Source organism: Cuculus canorus, chromosome 24, assembly GCF_017976375.1.
Source record: "Cuculus canorus isolate bCucCan1 chromosome 24, bCucCan1.pri, whole genome shotgun sequence".
Lineage (NCBI taxonomy): Eukaryota > Metazoa > Chordata > Aves > Cuculiformes > Cuculidae > Cuculus > Cuculus canorus.
In genome coordinates this window covers 3,226,120-3,246,942 of record NC_071424.1, presented here as the reverse complement: position 1 = coordinate 3,246,942, position 20,823 = coordinate 3,226,120, and the positions used below count along the sequence as shown (strand labels likewise).

General features: G+C 42.0%; 1 protein-coding gene across 1 annotated transcript in view; it reads left to right on the top strand.

Annotated features, from left to right (window-relative positions):
• Positions 1-20,823, top strand: part of TRIM33 (tripartite motif containing 33) — a 28,464-nt gene extending 7,641 nt beyond the window's left edge. Inside the window, exons 2-20 of the mRNA XM_054087358.1 lie at positions 1,449-1,567; positions 1,670-1,817; positions 2,439-2,571; positions 3,554-3,670; positions 5,935-6,049; positions 6,754-6,900; positions 7,391-7,508; positions 9,543-9,787; positions 10,034-10,198; positions 11,018-11,218; positions 12,807-12,939; positions 13,874-13,937; positions 14,237-14,396; positions 15,389-15,735; positions 16,172-16,295; positions 17,297-17,371; positions 18,001-18,153; positions 19,871-19,921; positions 20,004-20,823. Of these exons, the coding sequence (XP_053943333.1) occupies positions 1,449-1,567; positions 1,670-1,817; positions 2,439-2,571; positions 3,554-3,670; positions 5,935-6,049; positions 6,754-6,900; positions 7,391-7,508; positions 9,543-9,787; positions 10,034-10,198; positions 11,018-11,218; positions 12,807-12,939; positions 13,874-13,937; positions 14,237-14,396; positions 15,389-15,735; positions 16,172-16,295; positions 17,297-17,371; positions 18,001-18,153; positions 19,871-19,921; positions 20,004-20,216 (2,828 nt within the window). The 3' untranslated portion in view covers positions 20,217-20,823. The remainder of the gene's footprint in view (positions 1-1,448; positions 1,568-1,669; positions 1,818-2,438; positions 2,572-3,553; positions 3,671-5,934; positions 6,050-6,753; positions 6,901-7,390; positions 7,509-9,542; positions 9,788-10,033; positions 10,199-11,017; positions 11,219-12,806; positions 12,940-13,873; positions 13,938-14,236; positions 14,397-15,388; positions 15,736-16,171; positions 16,296-17,296; positions 17,372-18,000; positions 18,154-19,870; positions 19,922-20,003) is intronic.

Below are 20,823 nucleotides of genomic sequence, written 5' to 3'. Positions count from 1 at the left end.
TATAGGTATATATACATCGGCTGATGGATGGCTTTCATATCATAGTCCATAAAAAACTTTGTCATTCAGTCGTAAGAAAATCTCATGGAGGAGGCTTCGTTGTGCGTATGGAAGCTCTCGTACATGTAGGTATTGGAATACTGGGTATTTCTCACATCCTGCTCTTGAAGCATGCTTAGTTTGATGAGACAGGGAATTTTTAGTTGGATTAGTTTTGTTGCTCTGCTGTCGATCTTCTGTGTTCTGAAGCTATCGTTAATGTTGGCACTTGAAAAAAATAATGCTAATTTACTACTAATGTAATTAATCTTCCTGAAATAAATCCTTCTGTTCTGAATATCCACAGAGGAGTTGAGCATCATTTAATTACACTTACTTTTCAAAGTTGTTTCAGGTGTCCCCGTGAATAAAAATACCCAGTCGCTTTCAATGCTTCTCTTTGAAAATTATATTCACAGTGAAATTGTGTAGAAACCCGATTTCAGACCTGATTTTCTTTTGGAAAGAAAGCGTTAAGCATTGCCTTAGTGGTAAATTAAGTTTTCAAACCTTTAACACAGGCTGTTAATAGAACACCTTTAAATGTCACTTTGGTTCATGTCATAACTCCTTTGCAACTCTGCTGAGGACTTAAAGCTCTAATTTAGCAATTACAGAGGATAAGGCAGCGTACTGGGAAGGAACCAGTCTGGTCCATACTCAGCTTTTAAGCTGTGTGCGTGCAGTGCTGTGTGTGTTGCAGAGGCAGGTGTAGCTCGCGCGATGGCTTTTTTACCATCCTCTCACACGTGTTTTGGGATGAGCCTTCTGCAGAACACTGTCAACTAACTCTCTGAGCGTTTCAGGGTGTCGGTGTTACTGCCTCTGCCTCCCGAGCTTGTGGGAGCAGGCTGTCTTAGGAAACATCCTCAATTGTGCCTGGGAGAACCCTGCCGCTGCCACTTTGGCATTCCCATGGACGTCACTGAGGTCACACCTGATGTCCTGGTACAGCTCTTCATGCATTTGAGAGAGAAAGTGGACAATAGGCTGTTACAGAAAGTAATTCATGAGTGCCTTCAGTTTAACAATCTGAAATGGGGCAGTGGACACCCTGTGTTCTTGGAGAGAACAAATAGCTAAAAGTCTGTACTTTTAGAAGTCAGTAGGAAAAACTGAGTATAAAGTAGGAGTTATCACAGCTTCACTCAATGTAAGGGACCCTTTTCTGAAGAGGGTTGTGTGGTTTTTTTTTTGTTTGTGGTGTTATTGTGGTTTTTTTTTTGTGCAAATCAGTTACTCATTGATATGGCTGGGTTTTAAGGGTGATGTCTCTGGAATCTGTTCATTTACCCCAGAGAAATGATCAGCCTGAAGATTATGTGCTCATTCTTTCTGTCTTTTGTTTCCGGGCATGTTGGTTTTCATGTTCTTTTTCTTAAAAGTGGAAAACACTTTCTGTCCTGCAGTTGGTGTGATCAGATGTCCAGTGTGCCGCCAGGAGTGCAGAGAGATAGACCTGGTGGATAACTACTTTGTGAAAGACACATCAGAAACACCAAGCAGCTCCGACGAGAAGTCAGAACAGGTATGGTGCTTCCTGCTCGCTGGAATTCACGTGCTGGTTTTGTTTCTGTACCCATTAATGCTTTCCAGGGACATGATGGTAACAGGCTGTGTCCCTTCGTAGGTGTGTACAAGCTGTGAAGATAACGCTAGTGCTGTCGGATTTTGTGTGGAGTGCGGAGAGTGGTTATGCAAGACTTGCATCGAAGCTCATCAGCGAGTAAAATTCACTAAAGATCACCTGATCAGAAAAAAAGAGGATGTCTCTTCAGGTAAGCGCTCAGATATCGCTCGGTCCTGCCTGTAGTGAAAACATTTTCCCTTTGGCACGTGTAAAAAGAGAGAGGGAAGATTATTTAGGTAACAATCATCTGTACGACTTTCCATGAAGGTTGGGGAAAAATTTAGTAAAATGCTATCAGTGCAAAATTGGTAGCTCTAAAAATAGAGGAAAACCAAATTTTAAACTCAAATGAGTTATTTGCCGATACGTTGTACAGTTCAGTATTCGATGTAAAAAATACCTTAAGTGCAGAAGAAACAGAAAGAGACAGTCTTTAGGAGGATGCGCTTAGTTCTGTTCTTAATCCTTTTATGTAGTAGAATAACTAAATGGAGGGTTTGAAATCTGGAGAATGCTGAGATACTGGTAATCTTATCCACTGGCCAAGGCGATCCAGTTATATATTTTGCTGCACAATAACTCCTATAAAACACTGCCTCTGTAAATATTTCATCAAGAACAAGTTTACAGTAACTTCAGCATGAGAACAGGTCTGTTGTCATCTTTGTCCTAATCCTTTATTATTACTTAGGTTGGAATTAGTTATTTGAGTCTTCAGATTGTGTAAATTTTAATTGAAAATGCAAACATGGTTTGTTTGTAAAAACAGAGGCAGTGGGAGCATCTGGTCAACGTCCCGTTTTCTGTCCTGTCCACAAACAAGAGCAGTTGAAGCTTTTCTGTGAGACCTGCGACAGGCTGACGTGCAGAGACTGTCAGTTACTGGAACACAAAGAACACAGGTACAAGTATTCCCATGCCTTCGTTCTTGTGCTGTGCTTTCTCGGAGGCTGAAATGGTGTCGAATTAAAACAGCTGTGTCCTTAAAGACTGTTGTATTTACTCTTTGCTGGACTGAAACGAAGTTCAACAATGCCAAATACAAGTTCCTACACCTGGGTCAGGGCAACCCTGCGTATCAATACAGTCTCGGGGATGACATCCTTGAGAGCAGCCACGCGGGGAAGGACTTGGGGTGTTGGTTGATGAGAAGCAGGACATAAGCAGGCTATCTGCGTTCACAGCCCGGAAACCACCCATGTCCTGGGCTGCATCCAAAGTGGTGGGACCAGCAGGGCGAGGGAGGGGATTCTGCCCTTCTGCTTCTCTCTGGTGAGACCCCCTTCAGAGCCCCATGTCCAGTTCTGGTATCCCTAACATAAGAAGGATATGAAACCATTGGAACTGGTTCGGAGGAGGTCGTGAAGACTATCCAAAGGCTGGAGCACCTCCCATACAAGGACGGGCCGAGAGAGATGGGGTTGTTCAGCCTGGAGAGGAGAAGGCTTCAGGGAGACTTTTTACAAGGGCCTGTAGTGATAGGATGAGGGGGAATGGTGTTAATTTAGAAGGGTGAAGATGTAGATTAGACATTAGGAGGGAATTCTTCACGATGAGGCCCTTGCACGGGTTGCCCTGGGAAGTCGTGGCTGCCCCATCCCTGGAGGTGTTCAAAGCCAGGTTGGATGGATCTTGAGCAGCCTGATCCAGTGGGAGGTGTCCCTGCCCATGGCAAGGGGTGGAACTTTAACATCTCTTCCAACCCAAACCATTCTATGATTCTACAAAGTGATGCCTTGCGAAGAAGAACATGTGGAGAGTATGGAAATTCAAGGGATTGGTTGGTTGAGCTTTGTCGAATGTCTTAAGAGCAGGATCAAAACAACATGGTCTGAGGGACTTTAGTGCCTTGGTAACTGGTGTCTTCTTTTGCATGTTGGAAAGGTACCAGTTTCTGGAAGAAGCTTTTCAGAACCAGAAGGGTGCAATTGAGAACCTGTTGGCCAAACTTCTCGAGAAGAAGAATTATGTAAATTTTGCAGCTGCCCAAGTTCAGAATAGGTGAGTACCCTGAAATGGGTAACTGTTACCTTGCCCTTTTAATGGATGACAGTAAGGTGAATGATGGGACTAGAATAATACATTTTAGTCGTGTTAGACTCAATTATTTTTCGTAATGTTTTTTTCCCTACAATAGTTTGCATGTTGGAAATCGGTATAAGAAACACACGTCAAAGGTGATGTCTTTTTTGGCAGCTTTGAGGAGCATCAAAAATGAGGCACATTCATTGTGCTTAAGGGAGCAGGGGGTAAAATAATCAAGGTGAACCCCTCTCAAGGTTTCTGCCAAGTCCAGCTCTAGAAGGCAGAGGTGTTGGCTGTAGAGATAAACAGATTTTCCTTCAAATATTTTAATGTTTCACCTGAATGCCTCTTTAATAACTGTCATTACAACTTGTTTTGAAATTGAATAAGAAACAGTTTGAGTTTGTGTTTTGTTTTTTTTTATTTAGGCAAGCAAAACTTGGTGTGATTAAGGAAGACAAGCTTTTCCTTAAGCAGTTGAATTTAAAAAAGGCAGAGTTCGCTTAAATTCAGTGTTATATATAACATTGAATATAGAGGCAGAGAGAGTGCATGATTACTGCTGGCTCTTTGCCCACTTGCGGTGACGTGATGGGCTGGAGGTCAGGGAATTCCACTGTCTTTCTCGGTGGTTTTGTGAGCCTGATGTAGCCGGTAAATCATTTGCGAAATGACAGACCATGTGGAGATGGAAAGTACAGGGCAGAAGGAAGTGTACAAAAGGTAAAAGGAGAAGTTCAAATCTTCTTTTGCAAAGAGGTGTGAATTTTTAACTCCTAGTGGTACCATGTACTTTGAAAAAAAAAAAAATGAGAGTCGTAAAGGAAGGAGAATATACAACACGAGGGGCAAGTGTGTGAAAACAGAAGCAGCGAAAATGGAGATTTTTATGTACCGATTTGGCATGGAACTTTTTGAAGGGACCTGAAAGAGATGGCCATCGTGACACAAGAAGACAAGCTGTAGCTTGTATTACGATAATGTTTGTCAGTGTCAGTGGAAGGTATGAAATTGCCATCGTGTGTGACCACAAAGCGTTAAACGGTGGTGAAGGAGTAGCTGCGTGCTGGTGCTGGAGCCAAGGACTGATGCCTGCTGCGCTAACAAAGGGCTGGTTGAGTGTTTTTTGGAGTGGAAGACCAGGTTGTGCTGTCACAAAAAAAACGTGTGTGTCCAAGGCGCCTCAAAGGGCTTTTGACACCAGCAGTGAAGATCATCATCAGCCAAATGAGTGTTGGTCTTGTGAGCATATCTGGATGAATGGCATCACAAGTTCAGAGGTTTGAGTTAGTAGCGAAGAAACCCTTTAATAAAAGACAGCTTAAATCTTTACGCAGAGACTGGCTCATGGCATGGTGTTGTGCTCTGACTCCTACAAGCGCAGTAAAGAATCCTGCTGCTACTCTGGGTTGTCATTAGGTGCAGATGGCATAGGATCAGGTAAATCCAGAATTTGCAGTGGAGTTTAAGAAATGCTGTATTTCAAATTCTGCGGGCAGAGCCCAAGATGATTTGCTTGAGTCTGAAGGAATTGAGAACAATGAAGATGCTAAAACTGAGGAAGAATAACAATGATGGAGATGATGAAGAGGTGTAAAAAGCTGAAAGGCAGTAACGGTAAAGCAGAAGGGCATAATGTAGGCTAATGTCAGGCAGATCGTTAGTGAAATGTTGATATCTTTGTTGTGCATGGATTGCAGGTACGTAATAGCTTTGTGATTACAGGAATTTTTGGAGGAGGTGGAGAGGTTCTGAAATTCAGCGTTAACTTCCTTTCTGATTAATTACACAGTAGCATAAGAGTTTAAAGCATCGCGTATGAATTCTTCATAGTGAAAAAGACCTGATATGGAGATAAATACCTAAGCGTATATGTGCATGTGTAGATACACACACCTGATCTTGACTGGGTATGTGTATGTATACGTGAGAACATAGAAATAGATGGTATGAACTACGAGGACCTATTTTAAGTAAAACAGGTTGTAAATTGAGATACTGTCTTGATGTCATTGTTTAAATTCTTTCTCCAAACTGAAATTTTAGCTGTCTTCTTTGAAAGAGTTGAGTAATGATGATTGTGCTGCTAGAAATCAAGCTATACATTTTGCACTTACTGGAACTGCTTTAGTGCAGAAATTGCTCCTTCAGTCTTCAAGGATGGGAAGGTGCCTGTGGGGTTCAGGATTTGGCAGCACAGTGTAAAGTGACAGCCTGACAATACATTCTCTTTTCTTTAGGATAAAAGAAGTAAATGAAACTAACAAACGAGTCGAACAGGAAATCAAAGTGGCTATATTCACCCTCATCAATGAAATCAATAAAAAGGGAAAATCTCTCTTACAGCACCTTGAGGTACAGTTAAGATTAAAAATAATAGTGTTGTTCACTGTTTCACATCTCCTATTGAGAACTCACATTCCATGTTTGCAAACGATTTGTTTGGTGTGGCTGTGGGTTTTGCTCATGCTGCCTACAAACAATGTGTTGGGTTTCAATCTCTCGTTTATCTGTTCACTGACCAGAGCCTGTGGCCCCTTTAGCTTTATGCCTGTGCCTCAGGTTCATCCAGAATCAGGCTCATCATAAGGGAGTGTCTGAAAGTCTTCTTTCCGTCTTCTGTTTGCCATATTTCTGTATTATAGCATAACTGAAAGCTGTGTATAATCTAGTCTCCACCTCAAAAAGCTTTTTGGGCAGCACCCAGTGTTTAGCTGGCGGTTCTGTTGGGCCCCAGCCTGGGTCGCTCTCCCAGTTCTTTGTCGTGCTGCTGTGCCTCTGGCAACGTGAGGAAGAGAACTGGTCTTGGTTCAGTAGCTGGTATTTTTCTGGAATAAAGCAGAGGCTCATCTCTCAGCCCACTGTTTTCCCTGCGATTTAATACTTTGTGAAGAATGATAGAGTGGGAGAATGGAGAATTAGCTACTCTGAATGTGTGCGTTAGTATAAGCTACTTTGCTCGTGACAGTTTTCTTTTGCTTTTAAGAACTGTGATAGTGGTTTGTTTTCCTTCTAAATCTGAAGCCCCTTTTGTAATAAAGTTTTTTTTTTCTTTGTAGAGTGTAACAAAGGAAAGGCAGATGAAGTTAATACAACAACAAAACGACATTACGGGTCTTTCGCGACAAGTGAAGCATGTGATGAACTTCACTAACTGGGCTATTGCAAGTGGCAGCAGTACTGCACTGCTCTACAGTAAGCGGCTGGTAAGGAAGCATCCTCAAACCCATCTGTGCAGTACGGAGAATGTTTAGTCAAAAGAATTGTCTAAGTGTTGTGTGGCTTTGCTAGATTATTTCCAAGGAGTTGTTCATGTTTTGTTTAAGAAAACAAAGCAGCCCTCCCCATGTGTGATACGCCACTCTTGATTTGTAAATTAAGGAGTTGGCTGTGTTATCTCAGCAATGGGGTGAAGCTCTGTAAAGGCACCTCAGTGTTTCTCCTCAGTCATTGCAGAAGTAGTGTTATTACATTACAGTGCTTCTCAGTAATCCTCAGAGTTCAGTGAAAATCGGTTCTATGGTAGGTGATTTCCCTGGTGTATTAAGTACTTCCCAGGCTACCAACTAAACTTGCCATAGACAGTCATTGTTGGTGATCCAGCAGACTAAACTTATCGGGCAAATGCATGCTTCTCAACGTTCCCACTCTTCGCTTTGTTGTCATCAGCAGTCTTGTTTTTGTGCTTTCCTTTAGATAACGTTCCAGTTAAGACATATCTTAAAGGCACGTTGCGATCCTGTCCCAGCTGCCAATGGAGCAATACGCTTCCATTGTGACCCTACATTCTGGGCAAAGAACGTCGTCAATTTAGGTGAGAAAAGTGTGTGTGTGTGTGTGTGTGTTCTGTGTTACCTGAAAGACACGATTGAGTTGGACGTGCTCATCCAACATGAGTGAGTTGGAACACAATCCATCTCAGCGCAGAAGTCCAAAACTCTCTTGGCATAACCTCCTCATTACCCTCCTTATCTGCTCTGTTCTTTCTAGTAGTAAAGTTTTCTCCACAGCTTTTGGTTTCCAAAGGCAGTGGTTCTAGGAATAGTCCTTCCTTCTCCTCTTGGAGCGATTCTGATGGTCATAGAATAACATGGTAGTGCTAAATAGGGGCTTTGGTTTCTGGAGTAAGCTTTTTTGGTGAGTAACTAGAATCGGTTTTGCCTATCTGGACTTCCTATTTAGCTGCATGTGGAGTAATACTTGACGTCTTAAGTGTTGGAGGTTGTGTGAACCTCATGTGTGAAGCATCATTAGGGGGACTGTTGATATGAGCTACATTCATGGCTCAGTTCCAAGCCAGTCCATGCGATTGCTGGAAAGGCAAGTGAATTCAGAAGTAATGTTTAACTAGTTTTGTATTGTATGATATCTGACAGGTTTATAAATGTAATGAAAAGTAGAGTGTCGTAATGGGAGATACGCTGCTCTTCCTGTGTGGTGGTGTTTGCAACTGCCACGCGGTAGATTATGTACGCCACCATAGCTGTAAACTTTTATACCTAAAGTAGTTTTTCTCAGTGCAGATCTTTGTTCTATCTTTACCCTAAAGCATCTGCTGCCATGGGAGCTCGTAATACCTCGGTGAGATAAAAGCATGAAGGGCTTGGAGCCCGGCGGCATAAGACTGTAGAACGCTGATGTTCTGCATGAGCACTTAGTGACATCTCGGATCAGTAGACATTTGCAGTTGTGGTCCCTGCACTTCGCTGGCTGTTGTCAGATGTGGTCATAATGTGCTCTTTTAAGGATCTGAGATGTTCGGTATCTTAGCCTCTGTGTTATTGCCTTATCCTGCCTCAGTGTAGTGTCAAAGTTTTCTTCCATTTTAATCACCCCGTCACTTGTACTTTCCAAAGAACTGGTTTTCAGTGAGGAGAGAGGAGGGATGAAAGGTGTCTGTCAGCACCTGCTTGTGAGCTCTGCTGCCAGATAAAAACCTAATAGAAAATCTGATAAAAGCATTAACTATTCCTGGCACTTTTGTTTGTACTCGCTTCTGTTCTACGTCTGCTAGGTTTTGGCGTTCCTGTCTTTAGTCGAGGAGGTTTTTGTGTGCAGTAAGCAAACTTTTTGTTGTGTAAGTGGTGGTTGAAAATCGATGCTGTTCTTTCATGGGCAGTTCCTCAAGCCATTTTTGAGTGCTGTTAACACCGGGAAATCAGTCAAGAAGGAAAAAGCAAGGCTTTCCAGACAGAGCTTGAAGTGTTGTTTGAGTAGGAATCTGGGGCATGTGAGGGAAGCTCTGTGGGAGAGAGAGCAGAAACTGTCAGCCTCAGTGAAAAGTGACACGTGGATTTCAGTGAGTACGTGTTCAAAGTCAAAAATCAACATTTGGCCTATTCCCTTTAAAAGCAGGACTGGAGATAGAGAGGCGATGTGGTCCATTGCATTGTGTCAGGGCAGGGCTTGCTCATAGCAGTGTTTTGTGTCATGCTGGTGTAACCTCTTCTTAGTTGTTCGGTGGTGGGACACTCTCCACTGTCCCGCAAATATCTTTTGCCGGGCTTTGCTTCCTTACGTATAGAAATTTTATGCCTAACGTGGATTTTTCGTATTTTATTTCTCATATCTTCTGTTTGCTGTGAGCAGAAAACAGTCATTGCTGTCTCTCTTGTCTTCTAGGCTGTGTGGTTCCAGCTCTTTCATTTTTCCCTCACAGGTCATGATTTTAGTTTTCCAATTTCTTCTTCTTGTGTTCCGAGTTTCCTTTTGCTTCTCTCTTGTATGGAGACTTAAAAAAGGCAATTTCAAACTTAAATTGCTTTATTACTGCCTCTAAGGAAACCGAATTAGAGCAGCCTTTGATGGAGATTTAACCGTTTACTATTTCTCTTTGTGTTTTGCTTAGGTAACCTTGTCATTGAAAATAAACCAGCTCCTAGTTACACTCCTAATGTAGTGGTTGGACAAACTCCTCCAGGAACAAACCACGTCAGTAAAACTCCAGGGCAGATCAATCTGGCACAGCTTCGCCTCCAGCATATGCAGCAGCAAGTGTATGCGCAAAAGCATCAGCAGCTGCAGCAGATGAGGATGGGGCAGCCGTCCGGGTCAGTCCCCAGGCAGACGAGCCAGCAGGTCTTGCAGCAGCAGGTAAATATCTCAGATATTCTTATTTCACCTTTTTGCCGTTAACACCGAGACTTAGAATCGCCCTGTCAAATATAAACTTACAAAGCAGTTTATATACGTGAAAATAGTTTGAAATTAGAGCTACTTTAAATGTGACAGCTATTGGCTTTTCTTGTTGTGTAACTAGTAAAACTACTGCTGAGGAAAGAGATTGGCTTTTTTTTCCATGTTAAAAGCAAAAATTTTAAAAAACACAAACCCTTGCAGCCTCCCAGGTTGATCAGCATGCAGACCATGCAGAGGGGTAACATGAACTGTGGGGCTTTCCAAGCACATCAGATGAGAATGGCTCAGAATGCTGCTCGTATACCAGGAATACCACGCCACAATGGACCACAGTACTCCATGATGCAGCCTCACCTTCAAAGACAAGTATATCCTGTGTACACGCTTCATTTGTGCCATTGTGCCAAACTGTCATTGCAGTAGATACCGCCAGCTGTAAATGTGTTTATCTGTCACGCTCGTAACTCACGGCTACACACATTTATACGCTTTCTCGTGTTGCATACTGTACTGTGACATTTTTGCTGAATGTAAGAAAATTCAGACTTGAAGAATGAAAGTGAATTCTATTTGTGTTGCGTTTTAGTTCTGGGAAACAAAAATGTTTCCGCTTTCGCTTTTCAGTGAGATTCAACTTTTGGGTTTCTTAGAGAACAGTCAGGAACAGTGAAATTCAAAGTGACGTAGCTGAGGGTTTTTAATGAAACCAAATTCTAAAGTGTTTTTAAATCCAAACCTGAGGCATGATGCAGAGCTTAAGAATAAAAATTATCAACAGCGAATGCTCATGTGACTGGAAAACCAAAAATTACTTTAATACTTGAAACAGTTACTCTTTTCTTTTTAAAAGACAAGTTTCTAGGCGGGCATATGGACTCTAAAGTTGTCTTTGGAGGAAGCAGTTGCTTTAATAAATATGTAGCTATATATAAAAGTAACTTGGTGGAGAATGTGCTGTATGTTTAAATAACCAGCCACATAAAGTATCCTTTCTTTCTAAGTCAATAAAAATAGCAGTTGCTTTGCATTCAGTGCTCTCAGGTTATGTGATAGAATTGAGTGTATACGTCCTTCCCCCTAGTCTTTTGTTAGGGATTTTCCCATAATGCGTGTGTTGCAGTTTGACATGCAATGACTGCCTGTTTTGTCTGTAATGCAGTCATGTTCTCTTCTCTTTTCCTGCAGCATTCTAACCCTGGGCACGCGGGGCCTTTTCCAGTTGTTTCTGTGCACAACACCACTATTAATCCCACTAGTCCTACTACAGCAACAATGGCGAGTGCAAACCGTGGTCCAACCAGTCCATCCGTTGCGGCTATCGAACTCATTCCTTCTGTAACAAACCCAGAGAATTTACCTTCCCTGCCGGATATCCCACCCATCCAGGTCAGTGGAGAAGATCAGGCACTAATGCGATGGGTGAAATCATGATCTGCTTTCCTTTTGGTGTCTTTTTTTTTGATGTGGATACCAGTACTTGTCTGCAAAATGATAGTTATCCTCTAAAGTCAAACAATTAAAATCTTCAGCCCTTGACTTGGGCATGCAGCTGCTTTTACTATGTAGGGCTGACCTTGAATTTTAGATTAATCAATTAATCCTTGCTCGCAGAGAGTGTGTTTGCTGCTGCTACAGCTTTCGCTTCTGTGCGTCGTGGGCACCGACTGACTTGGAAGCGCAGAGTGTGCTTGGCGCTCTTTGCTTGGAGGCAGTGGGTCGCACTGCTCGCACGCGGAGGTGGATTCTGATGGAGTCAGGCTCCTTCGGAGAGGGCAGAAGCATAGTTTAATGTACGAGTGGAGGCAAAGAAAGTACGATGTGTTTTCTGCAGGAGCGATTGGGAGGCCAGAGAGGAAAGGATGACAGCTTTGCCTTGAGAACAGGAGGTTTACATTGAAATGCTCATGTAAACGTGGCAGATTCAGTCATGATAGAGGAAAGAATTGACCTAGGAACAAAACCTCAATTTCACCCAGGCAGATGGTCTGCTGTAATACTACGAGTGACTTTTAAACTCTAAATCTACAGTCTCATGTGCAAGGGTTGTACGTTCAGTTTTTTCATGAGGCTGCAGGCGATTGCTGACATAAGAATGGTGGGGGAAAAAGGATCACCTCTTGGATTGTGATTGATCTGGGTGCTGGAGCTGTGTCTGGCTATTAGAACAAAACACGGGTGTAAGTGGTTGTGCCTGATTCTAACCTGATACATCGGGTTAGAAATAGCTGTTAGTGGGGTAGCCTGAAATATAAAAATGCGATTTCTGGGTGCACTGAAAATGCAGAATCATCTTACGATGCTCTTTTTACACCTTTTTAATAATACCTGTTATGGATTTTCGTTGATAAAGAGTTGTATGCGAAGTTATTAATCTTTCATGTTGCTTTCACAGTCTTAAAAACCCCCTTTGAATAGAATGTGTTTCAAACGTGTTATTTGCAATTATGCTGTCTTGCAGTGGATAGCTTTAAGCAGTCTTAAGTAATAGGGTACCTGTTTCCTTGTTGCTAATAGATACTAAAAATCTGTATAAAAAGTGAATAGGAGGGAGATTTCACATCATGCTGAGGAAAAACAAGTTCCTGTTTGCCCTTCTTACCCTAATAGTGTGGAATAGCTCTTGCAGCTTTAGGAATCTGGTAGAGTTCGTATGGCATAACCCCATTTGTGTGACTAATGCTGAACACCTGGGAACCCCAAGTTTGGAATGATACAGAGTGAGCGCAGCCTGTGGCCGACCTGGAGGATATTTAGGTGCTTTTGGCCAATCTTGCTTTAAGTTTCTAGCCGTGGTTTTCTGTTTTGAAAGACTGATCTCTGTGTGAAACAGATAAAAATGATTGCTGATGTCCTGGATCCCTGAAGGGACACTGAACGATTCTGGTAATGGTACTGGTCGCAGTTTAAAGATGTGTAACCGTTCAGAAAATTTAATGAGGCCTCTCTAATTCAAACTTCTGTTTTTCCTTCTTAGCTTGAAGATGCTGGTTCAAACAGCTTGGACAACCTTCTGAGTAGATACATCACAGGCAGCCACCTCCCTCCACAGCCTACAAGTACCATGAATCCCTCCCCAGGACCCTCAGCTCTGTCTCCAGGGTCATCAGGTAAATGCGATGGGTATCCCTGGTGGTGCTGGAAAACAATGGGTATTTCTGGTATTTAAGTTAAAAATAATCACCTACAATTTTCTGCCAAAGGGAAGTGATGTTTTGTTAGTTTAAAATTTATTTTGATGAGAAATAGATTCTTCTAAATTTTACCCTCCTTCAGAAATATCTTTATAATAACAAACTGTCAGCGCTTGAACGCTGTATTCCGGATACATCTATAGACAATACTTTTGTCCTGTGTTATCACAGTTCTTTTTTCAGAGGCCGTAGTTCAGTTATTCCAAGATTGGGGAAGTAAGCGTATAGAGTAGCGTGATCACAGAAATACGAAATACTTACACCCAACAATCATTTGAGCAAGGTCATTCTAGCATAGCCAGTTAATGACAGAGCTTTTGTTGTGTGTATGCATAAATTAAGTCACCCATACCTAATGCTGAGTTTTTTAAACACTGAAAATGTCCTTTTCTGTTAGTAAGAAGCTGATCGGAGTCATTTGCTATTTATTTCTCTTAGTCTTTTCTCTGCAAGTTTATCGTAAGAGTCTGTGAATGAATGGTTGCAGCAGTGGAACTCACTATGTTCCTCGAAACTCACATGCAAGACATACAGCATCTGCTTTTCTTGGCTTTATTGGTGGCTGTCAGTGGATAGACTTTGAGGACTTAATGGGCTGAGGCTCTATAGCACCGTTTGGATTAGGAGAAATAATTATCAGGACTCTAACAGCACTGTGTGTCTGTGTGTGTTTATTTAATGTGATGTGCTAGGCAGTTGTTCTGATTGAACGACTGAGGGGAGAGCTGACTTATGTGAATTTCTAAATTTGGATATTCTAGCAGCACATTTGGTGTTACTCAACTGGTTGTTTCTTTTACTGCAGAGTGTAAACATGTACTAAGTCAACTCCTGTGCTGCTTCTTTGCAGGTTTATCCAACTCCCACACTCCGGTGAGGCCACCTAGTACCTCCAGCACAGGCAGCAGAGGCAGGTGAGTGTGTTACGTTAACACTGCCAGGCTGAAAAAACAGACACAACGAATTCAAAAACCTAATTGACAACGGGCCGGTGGGCCTACGATGTAACTGAGACCCAGTGGTGGAAGAACGCTTACATGAAGAAGATTGATGGTTTTTTTTTTCCCTTTCATTAAGATTCTCTGCTGTCATGTAATCTGGAGCTGTCTTGTAAATGTTCTGACATGCTTTGCCTCTGAAATTGCTTTGAAATCCCTTAAATTTCTTGACTCTGATGTGTTTTCCTCTTCTTTGTGTGCTGGTATCTTTCTAGCTGTGGTTCCTCGGGCAGAACGGCTGAGAAAACTGGCGTTAACTTCAAGTCTGACCAAGTGAAAGTGAAGCAAGAGCCAGGGACCGAGGAAGAAATCTGCAGTTTCTCAGGAACAGTGAAACAGGAGAAGACAGAGGATGGCAGGAGGAGTGCTTGCATGGTAAAGTTAGTTTGTGCAACTGCGTGTTATGGTTTTCCTAACAGCATGTTTAAGAACTTGGAATTAATGAAGCAATTCTACTCTTAAGCCTCGTGTTCTGCTCACAGCCCTGAGGAGGGAGAGATGTGTTTCTCCTCGGCAGTGTGTCTGAATTTCAGCTGTGGACCAGCTCGAGTACTGAGCTGTCTGTTTTCACAGTTGTGACTTAGGTACCAGTATGGCAGTGGGGTTTGCGTGGTGGCTGGCTGGCTTACGCTGAACAAATAATCGTGAAAGGATGGCAGATGTGTCCCTTCCCAGCTGGAACAGGGCTTGACCTACTGCTGTGGGTCAGTTTTCTGTCTTACGATGGGTTGAAAGTAGTCTGATAGAAAACAGAACTTAATCTCCGTTTATTCCATGCGAGGACTTTATTGTATCCTGTAATACTGTACTCTGCAAGGCACAGCGTAGACTGTTTGACTTTTATCTTTAGCTATTAAAATGAAATACCCCCAGCAGTGTGGCGTGTTCGCTGCTTTTAATCTCTTAAGTAATAAAAGCTGTAAGTCTCCCATCATTAGCAGTTCCCAAACATTCATATGTATGTGATTACATTGAGAAATCCCTCAACCGGGCAAGAATTTTTACGCCGGTGTTTCCTAGCTATGTTTGAATTAAGAGGATTGTGTGCTGGGAGCAGGTTGATGGGTGTGAGGATTTCTCCTAGTGATAGTGAAGGTATATTTTTAACAATTTATCAGTGTTTGGCTTTAAAGTTTGTTTATCGTGTTCAGTATTGGTAGAAATCAGTGGGTTGTTGAAAGGGTGGACTTGTGAAAAAGTAGTTTTCCATACTGTATGCAACTCTGTTCTTCATAATGCTTTGCCACTTACTTTGGAAAATGAGTATAGCCCTTCTAAATGGGGGGTGGCCTTTGACTTCCAGCATCTGAAGAAAGTTACCCTTGTAAAATTCGCACTCTGATTTCCACGTGCTGCTTTCATTTCAGCTTAGCAGTCCTGAGAGCAGCTTGACACCGCCGCTGTCCACTAACTTGCATCTGGAAAGTGAATTAGAAGCTTTAGGAAGTCTTGAAAACCACGTGAAAACCGAACCAGCAGATTTAAGTGAAAGTTGCAAACAGTCTGGACATAGTCTTGTCAATGGGAAATCCCCGGTGCGGAGCCTGATGCACAGGTCAGCTAGAATTGGAGGGGAAGGCAATAACAAAGATGATGATCCGAATGAAGACTGGTGTGCTGTATGCCAAAACGGAGGGGATCTGTTGTGCTGTGAGAAGTGCCCGAAGGTGTTTCACCTCACCTGCCACGTACCGACGCTCCTCAGCTTTCCAAGGTACCAGGAATGCTGTTGTGGTTCCCCAGAGCAGCTCTGTGGTCTCATTCATGGGGTAGATTTCAACGTGACACCAAAATTGATATTTCATCCTCAACATCAGCTAGTTTGGGATGGTTTCTTGTCAATAATATAATCTGATGTTTCAAACTCCTGCCTGTAACTGGTCTGATAAACATATGGTCTCCCAACATATGATTCTGTTACGGAAAGTGCCTTTTAATTCATGGTGAAAGTGGGAGAGGACTATGAGGGCAGGGATAATGGTCTTGACTGGCAGAATTATCTTGAGCGTTAAGGGTTATTCCTTACTTTTGAGTATCCAAGTCTTTACTGCGGTACGCTGTGACTGTAAGAGCTAATGAAAAAATTGTTGTAGTCATCGCTGAGACTTTGTCCCTGGATATCTAGAATAACTGTGCTTATTTCTCTTCAGTGGAGAGTGGATATGTACATTCTGCAGAGACCTGAGCAAACCAGAAGTCGAATATGATTGTGACAATTCACAACACAGCAAGAAAGGGAAGACGGCACAAGGCCTGAGTCCTGTGGACCAAAGGGTATGTCTCAGATCTGTAGGAATCCCTCTCCTAGGAGAAAGAGCTTTCCACATTAGCTGACTGCGCTGTTTCTTGAAGATGTTTTTTGCTATGGCCGCATCCAATTAAATATAGTTCTGACTTCTGCAAAAAAAACCAACCCCAAGTTGACCGATATTTTTCTTGCTTGCGACCACGTGTCCGGGTGTTGGTGACTGCGGGAGTGCTCAGTTACACCGGGCCTCTAAAAATCTTGTAGCAGAAACTTGCTTGCAAACACACTGTGTATTTAAATGCATCCTTTAACTTGCATTAATCTCTTCAGTGTTCATTGGAAGAAGTTCTTTGCATGTAGCATTCATGTAGCCTTCATAAAGAGAGATTTGGTGGAGTTTGTGCTGTGAGAAGTGCCACGAGTGTTCGGATGTGTTCCTGTGAAGGTGCACTGACCTTGACAGTCAAAGTTATTTTTAGCCTTATCAATCAGCCCGTGCATAAAGTGTTAGAGTATTATCAAACCAAATTCCTCCAAAGGAATTACAAGCAAAGGAAAGGAAAATATTTCAGCAGGAATTCATGGGAACACTCTGGCTTTGTCAAATTGTTTTAATTCTGTCTTGTGGAGAAAGGAATGAAAATCTGCAACCCAGTCCTTTCCTGCTACAGGCAGCTGGAGTTGGATAAAAGCAGTTGTAGTTTGTCTTTCTGTTTTCAATTAGACTGTATATTAGCGTGCAGTAATATACGTTTAATTCACGTTTAATTAGCCCTAAGCTTCTGTTTAGGAAGACGAAAGCAAAAATGGAGTCTATTTCTGCTATGTGAGCGGTAAGGAGGTGTTCTGCCCTCTCAACAACACCCTCCTAAGAGCTTCACATTTTATAATTAAGCATGTGGGGAGCTCATTTACATTTTCTAGTGCTGATCTGCTAAAGGACAGACCTGTTTAAAATAGGGAGATAGCAACTTCAAGGCTGAGGGTAGATTAAGGATATTAATGTGAAGCTGTTTGTTTCTTTAAGAAATGTGAACGTCTCCTGCTTTACCTGTATTGCCACGAGCTGAGCATTGAATTTCAAGAGCCAGTCCCAGCCTCGGTGAGTCTCTGGAAAAACAGTTTGTGGTTTTCTTTTTTGGCATAACTTCTCTAAAATCTGGAGTTGAGTTTGGTACGGAACTGACTGCTTTTATTTGAATCGGTCTAAAAGTTCTGGTGGTCATCCAGTGTTTCATGATTCTGAGAGTGACAGAAGTTGATTCTGTAGCTTGTCCATGCAGAGGCTCTGCTCTGCCTCAACCCCAGGTACTTGAAACAACTTCCAGTTAGCAGTTGTTGAATTAGAAGAGGGTGTCTCAGGATAGCCATGAAATTCAAAACCCTTTAAATGACAGGAGGAAAGAAACTGCTTTGACTCTTCTGTTTTCAACTATAAGAGAAATAACTGTGATGAAGAACGTTGCTGTGCTGTGAAAGGCACTGAAGGTTAGAAAGAACTTCTGAAACAGATTGAGGGAAAGAAATTGTTCTCACTTGCTGAACGTGCACACGGTGCATGATGAGCTGAGCCAACTGATATCTTGATAAGTGGAGAAATTCAACTGCTTCTGTGAACTAGTGGGAGGCGTCCCCGACCATGGCAGAGGGGTTGGAACTGCATGGGCTTCAAGGTCCTTTCTGACCCAAGTTCTACGATTATAGCGATAAATCGCTGTTTGTTTTTTACAGATACCAAACTACTATAAAATTATAAAGAAACCAATGGATCTATCTACGGTGAAAAAGAAACTGCAGAAGAAGCACTCCCAACACTACCAGACTCCTGAGGATTTTGTGGCAGATGTCCGGTTGATCTTCAAGAACTGTGAAAGGTTTAATGAAGTATGTTAATTTCTAATCTGTACACGTTCTTTTTAGATTAAGATTTGTTTCGACATAGTTGGGCAGCTTCTCCAATTAAAGGCTCTGCTTCCAGTTGTAACTTCTGCTTATGAAGCAGATTCTGAATCAGACGCTTAAAAACCAAATAAACCAAATGCAGTTAGGGAATGGCCTCTTGGTTTTAGCTAAATGGGGAGGTCAGGCTTTACGGAGGGAACTTTTAAAGTACATTCACTGGTACGGATATGACTAAAGAGCAGGATGACCTTGTTACCGGACATTCAATAGATTGTAAAAGTGTTTAGGGAACGTGGTAATACAGGTGAATCAAACAATCCTTAAAAGTATCTCCAGCAATACAGTTAGTTACTCGTATACTTGTGAAATGTGGTAGATCTCTGTCGAAGAAACTTTCTCTACTGAGGAAATGTGCCTGTCTGGAGAATGTTCTGCTGATCCTGGTACCTCATGCAGCATCGTGTTTGTTCTGGCTGCTGAGAAGCCAAGTGCTTTGGCTCGTTGCTAATTGGGCTCTCACAAAAGTCCATTTTTAGTAGATAACTTTTGTGTGGAGTCGTATTTTTGATGAATGAGGAAAGTTGACTCATTTTGCAATAAACCCATCTGATAGAGAGGTACTTGCACCTTACATGTGAAATGTGACTTGGGGAGATAAATAGCCTAAGTGTAGTTATAAGGTGGAGCAATGGAAAAAACAAACTAAAGATCAGAAACCCCTGTGGTATTGTGCTGGAACAGAGTAGGAGCTGCAGTAAGAGGACATCCTAATTTCTGAAATGCTTTAAAGCAAGGATGACAAAGCCCTGGGGAGGAAGCATCGCAGGGAATGGCTTTATTCTGACCTTCGAAATGAATAAACCAGCCAGTGTTATTCTGTAAAATGTAATCAGTTTTGCAGTGTTTGGGCTGCATTTCTGGGGCTCTGTGAAGAGGTAAATTGAAGGAAGTACACAAACCTACAGTTAAAACCTCAGCTGTTTCACAGGTACGCCAGTAAAAAAAATCAAGATTCATGATGTAATGCTGTAAATACCCATGAGCATTTGGGACTTTGACATCCCCAGCTGCCGTATGTCTCTATTGCCTGGGGGCTGATGAGCCCTGGAAGAAGCTGCAATTATGTGAGCTTCTCCACCCAGGGAATTAATGAAGCATCTACTGTAGAGGAAAATGTTCTGCAGCTCATAGGGACAAGAGTAAAACAGGGGAGCAAGGGCTGATGGATATGTTGGGGGTTCCTTAATGGGGGAAGACAAAAAAAGGTGTTTCAGACTTGTCTCGCTGTTTGAAATGCTGGCTCGTAGAAAAAGATAAGTCCGCCTGGGCGCTAATCGTGTCCAGTGCCTCTCAGCCGTACGCTCGTCAAAGTATGACCCCCAGGAAAGTCTCATAGAGCACTGCTCTCTAAAGTGAGGCTTTTCCATAATAATGGCCAGGCAACTAAAGTTTATAACGAAGCAAGCAGTCATCAGCGGAGCGCAGTTTTGAAAATGACTGAGAGACTTTATTTAGACAAAGGCTGTGTCTTGTTGAAGGTTTATTTACCTGCTTCCGCTAAGTTTAAGAACTAAAGAGCTGTAGCCCATAACAAGCTGTTCTGTTGTTATGGCTGACTTTAGTCATCCAATCCTGTACGATCTCATAACTTTAGGAAGGATTATAATTTCATTTTTTTTGACTCTGGTATCCTTTTTAGATGATGAAAGTTGTTCAAGTTTATGCAGAAACACAAGAGATTAATTTGAAGGTAAGCGTTTCAGACCATGCACACTTGAAGAAGGGATGTGCATTTCCAACTGGTGAATATTCCTGTCTTCTTTTATTTGCAGGCTGATTCAGAAGTAGCGCAGGCAGGGAAGGCAGTTGCATTGTACTTTGAAGATAAACTTACAGAGATCTACCCAGACAGGACCTTCCAGCCTTTGCCTGAATTTGAACAGGAAGAGGATGATGGTGAAATAACTGAGGACTCCGATGAAGATTTTATACAACCACGTAGAAAACGCCTAAAATCAGATGAGAGACCAGTGCATATAAAGTAATCTAATGATATAGACCTAAAATTTATTGTAAAAACTGTTATTTAAGTGTTCCTGGAATATTATCAAGCCTGCAGTGGCCATCTTGAAGAAGCTGATAGCTTTTTAAACAGTATTAGATTACAAAAAAGCAGTTGTACAGAAAAGCATTCTCATCAAAAGGGGAAAAAACTGTATTGTAAATTTTTGGTGTTTTTTTTTTTCCTTGACTATTTGCTATATTTTTTCTTTTCCTGATGGACGGGACACGCTCATCTTGGTTTCACAGATAGAAGTGGATAAATGTTGAAGAGAAGCAGATTTGTAAGAGATGTTTCATGTACAGATAAGGCTGCTGAGTAAAATGTTCTGCAGGACGGGACCAATGCAGTTCCCATACTTTGCATTCACGCTGGACTGCAGTGTTAACTGTAAGCAACGTTCCCGAAATTCCCTCTTTGCGTGAATTTTAGTGCGTGTTGGTCATTGCTTTTATCATCCCATCGAAGCCGTATTGTGAATAACTGATCTTCTGTGTTGATCCAATTAATCTAAATTTGACTTTCTTTACTATATTTTATGTATAGCAAAAAGGAAAAAAAAATATCATTAAACTGTTCTGAATTGGTGA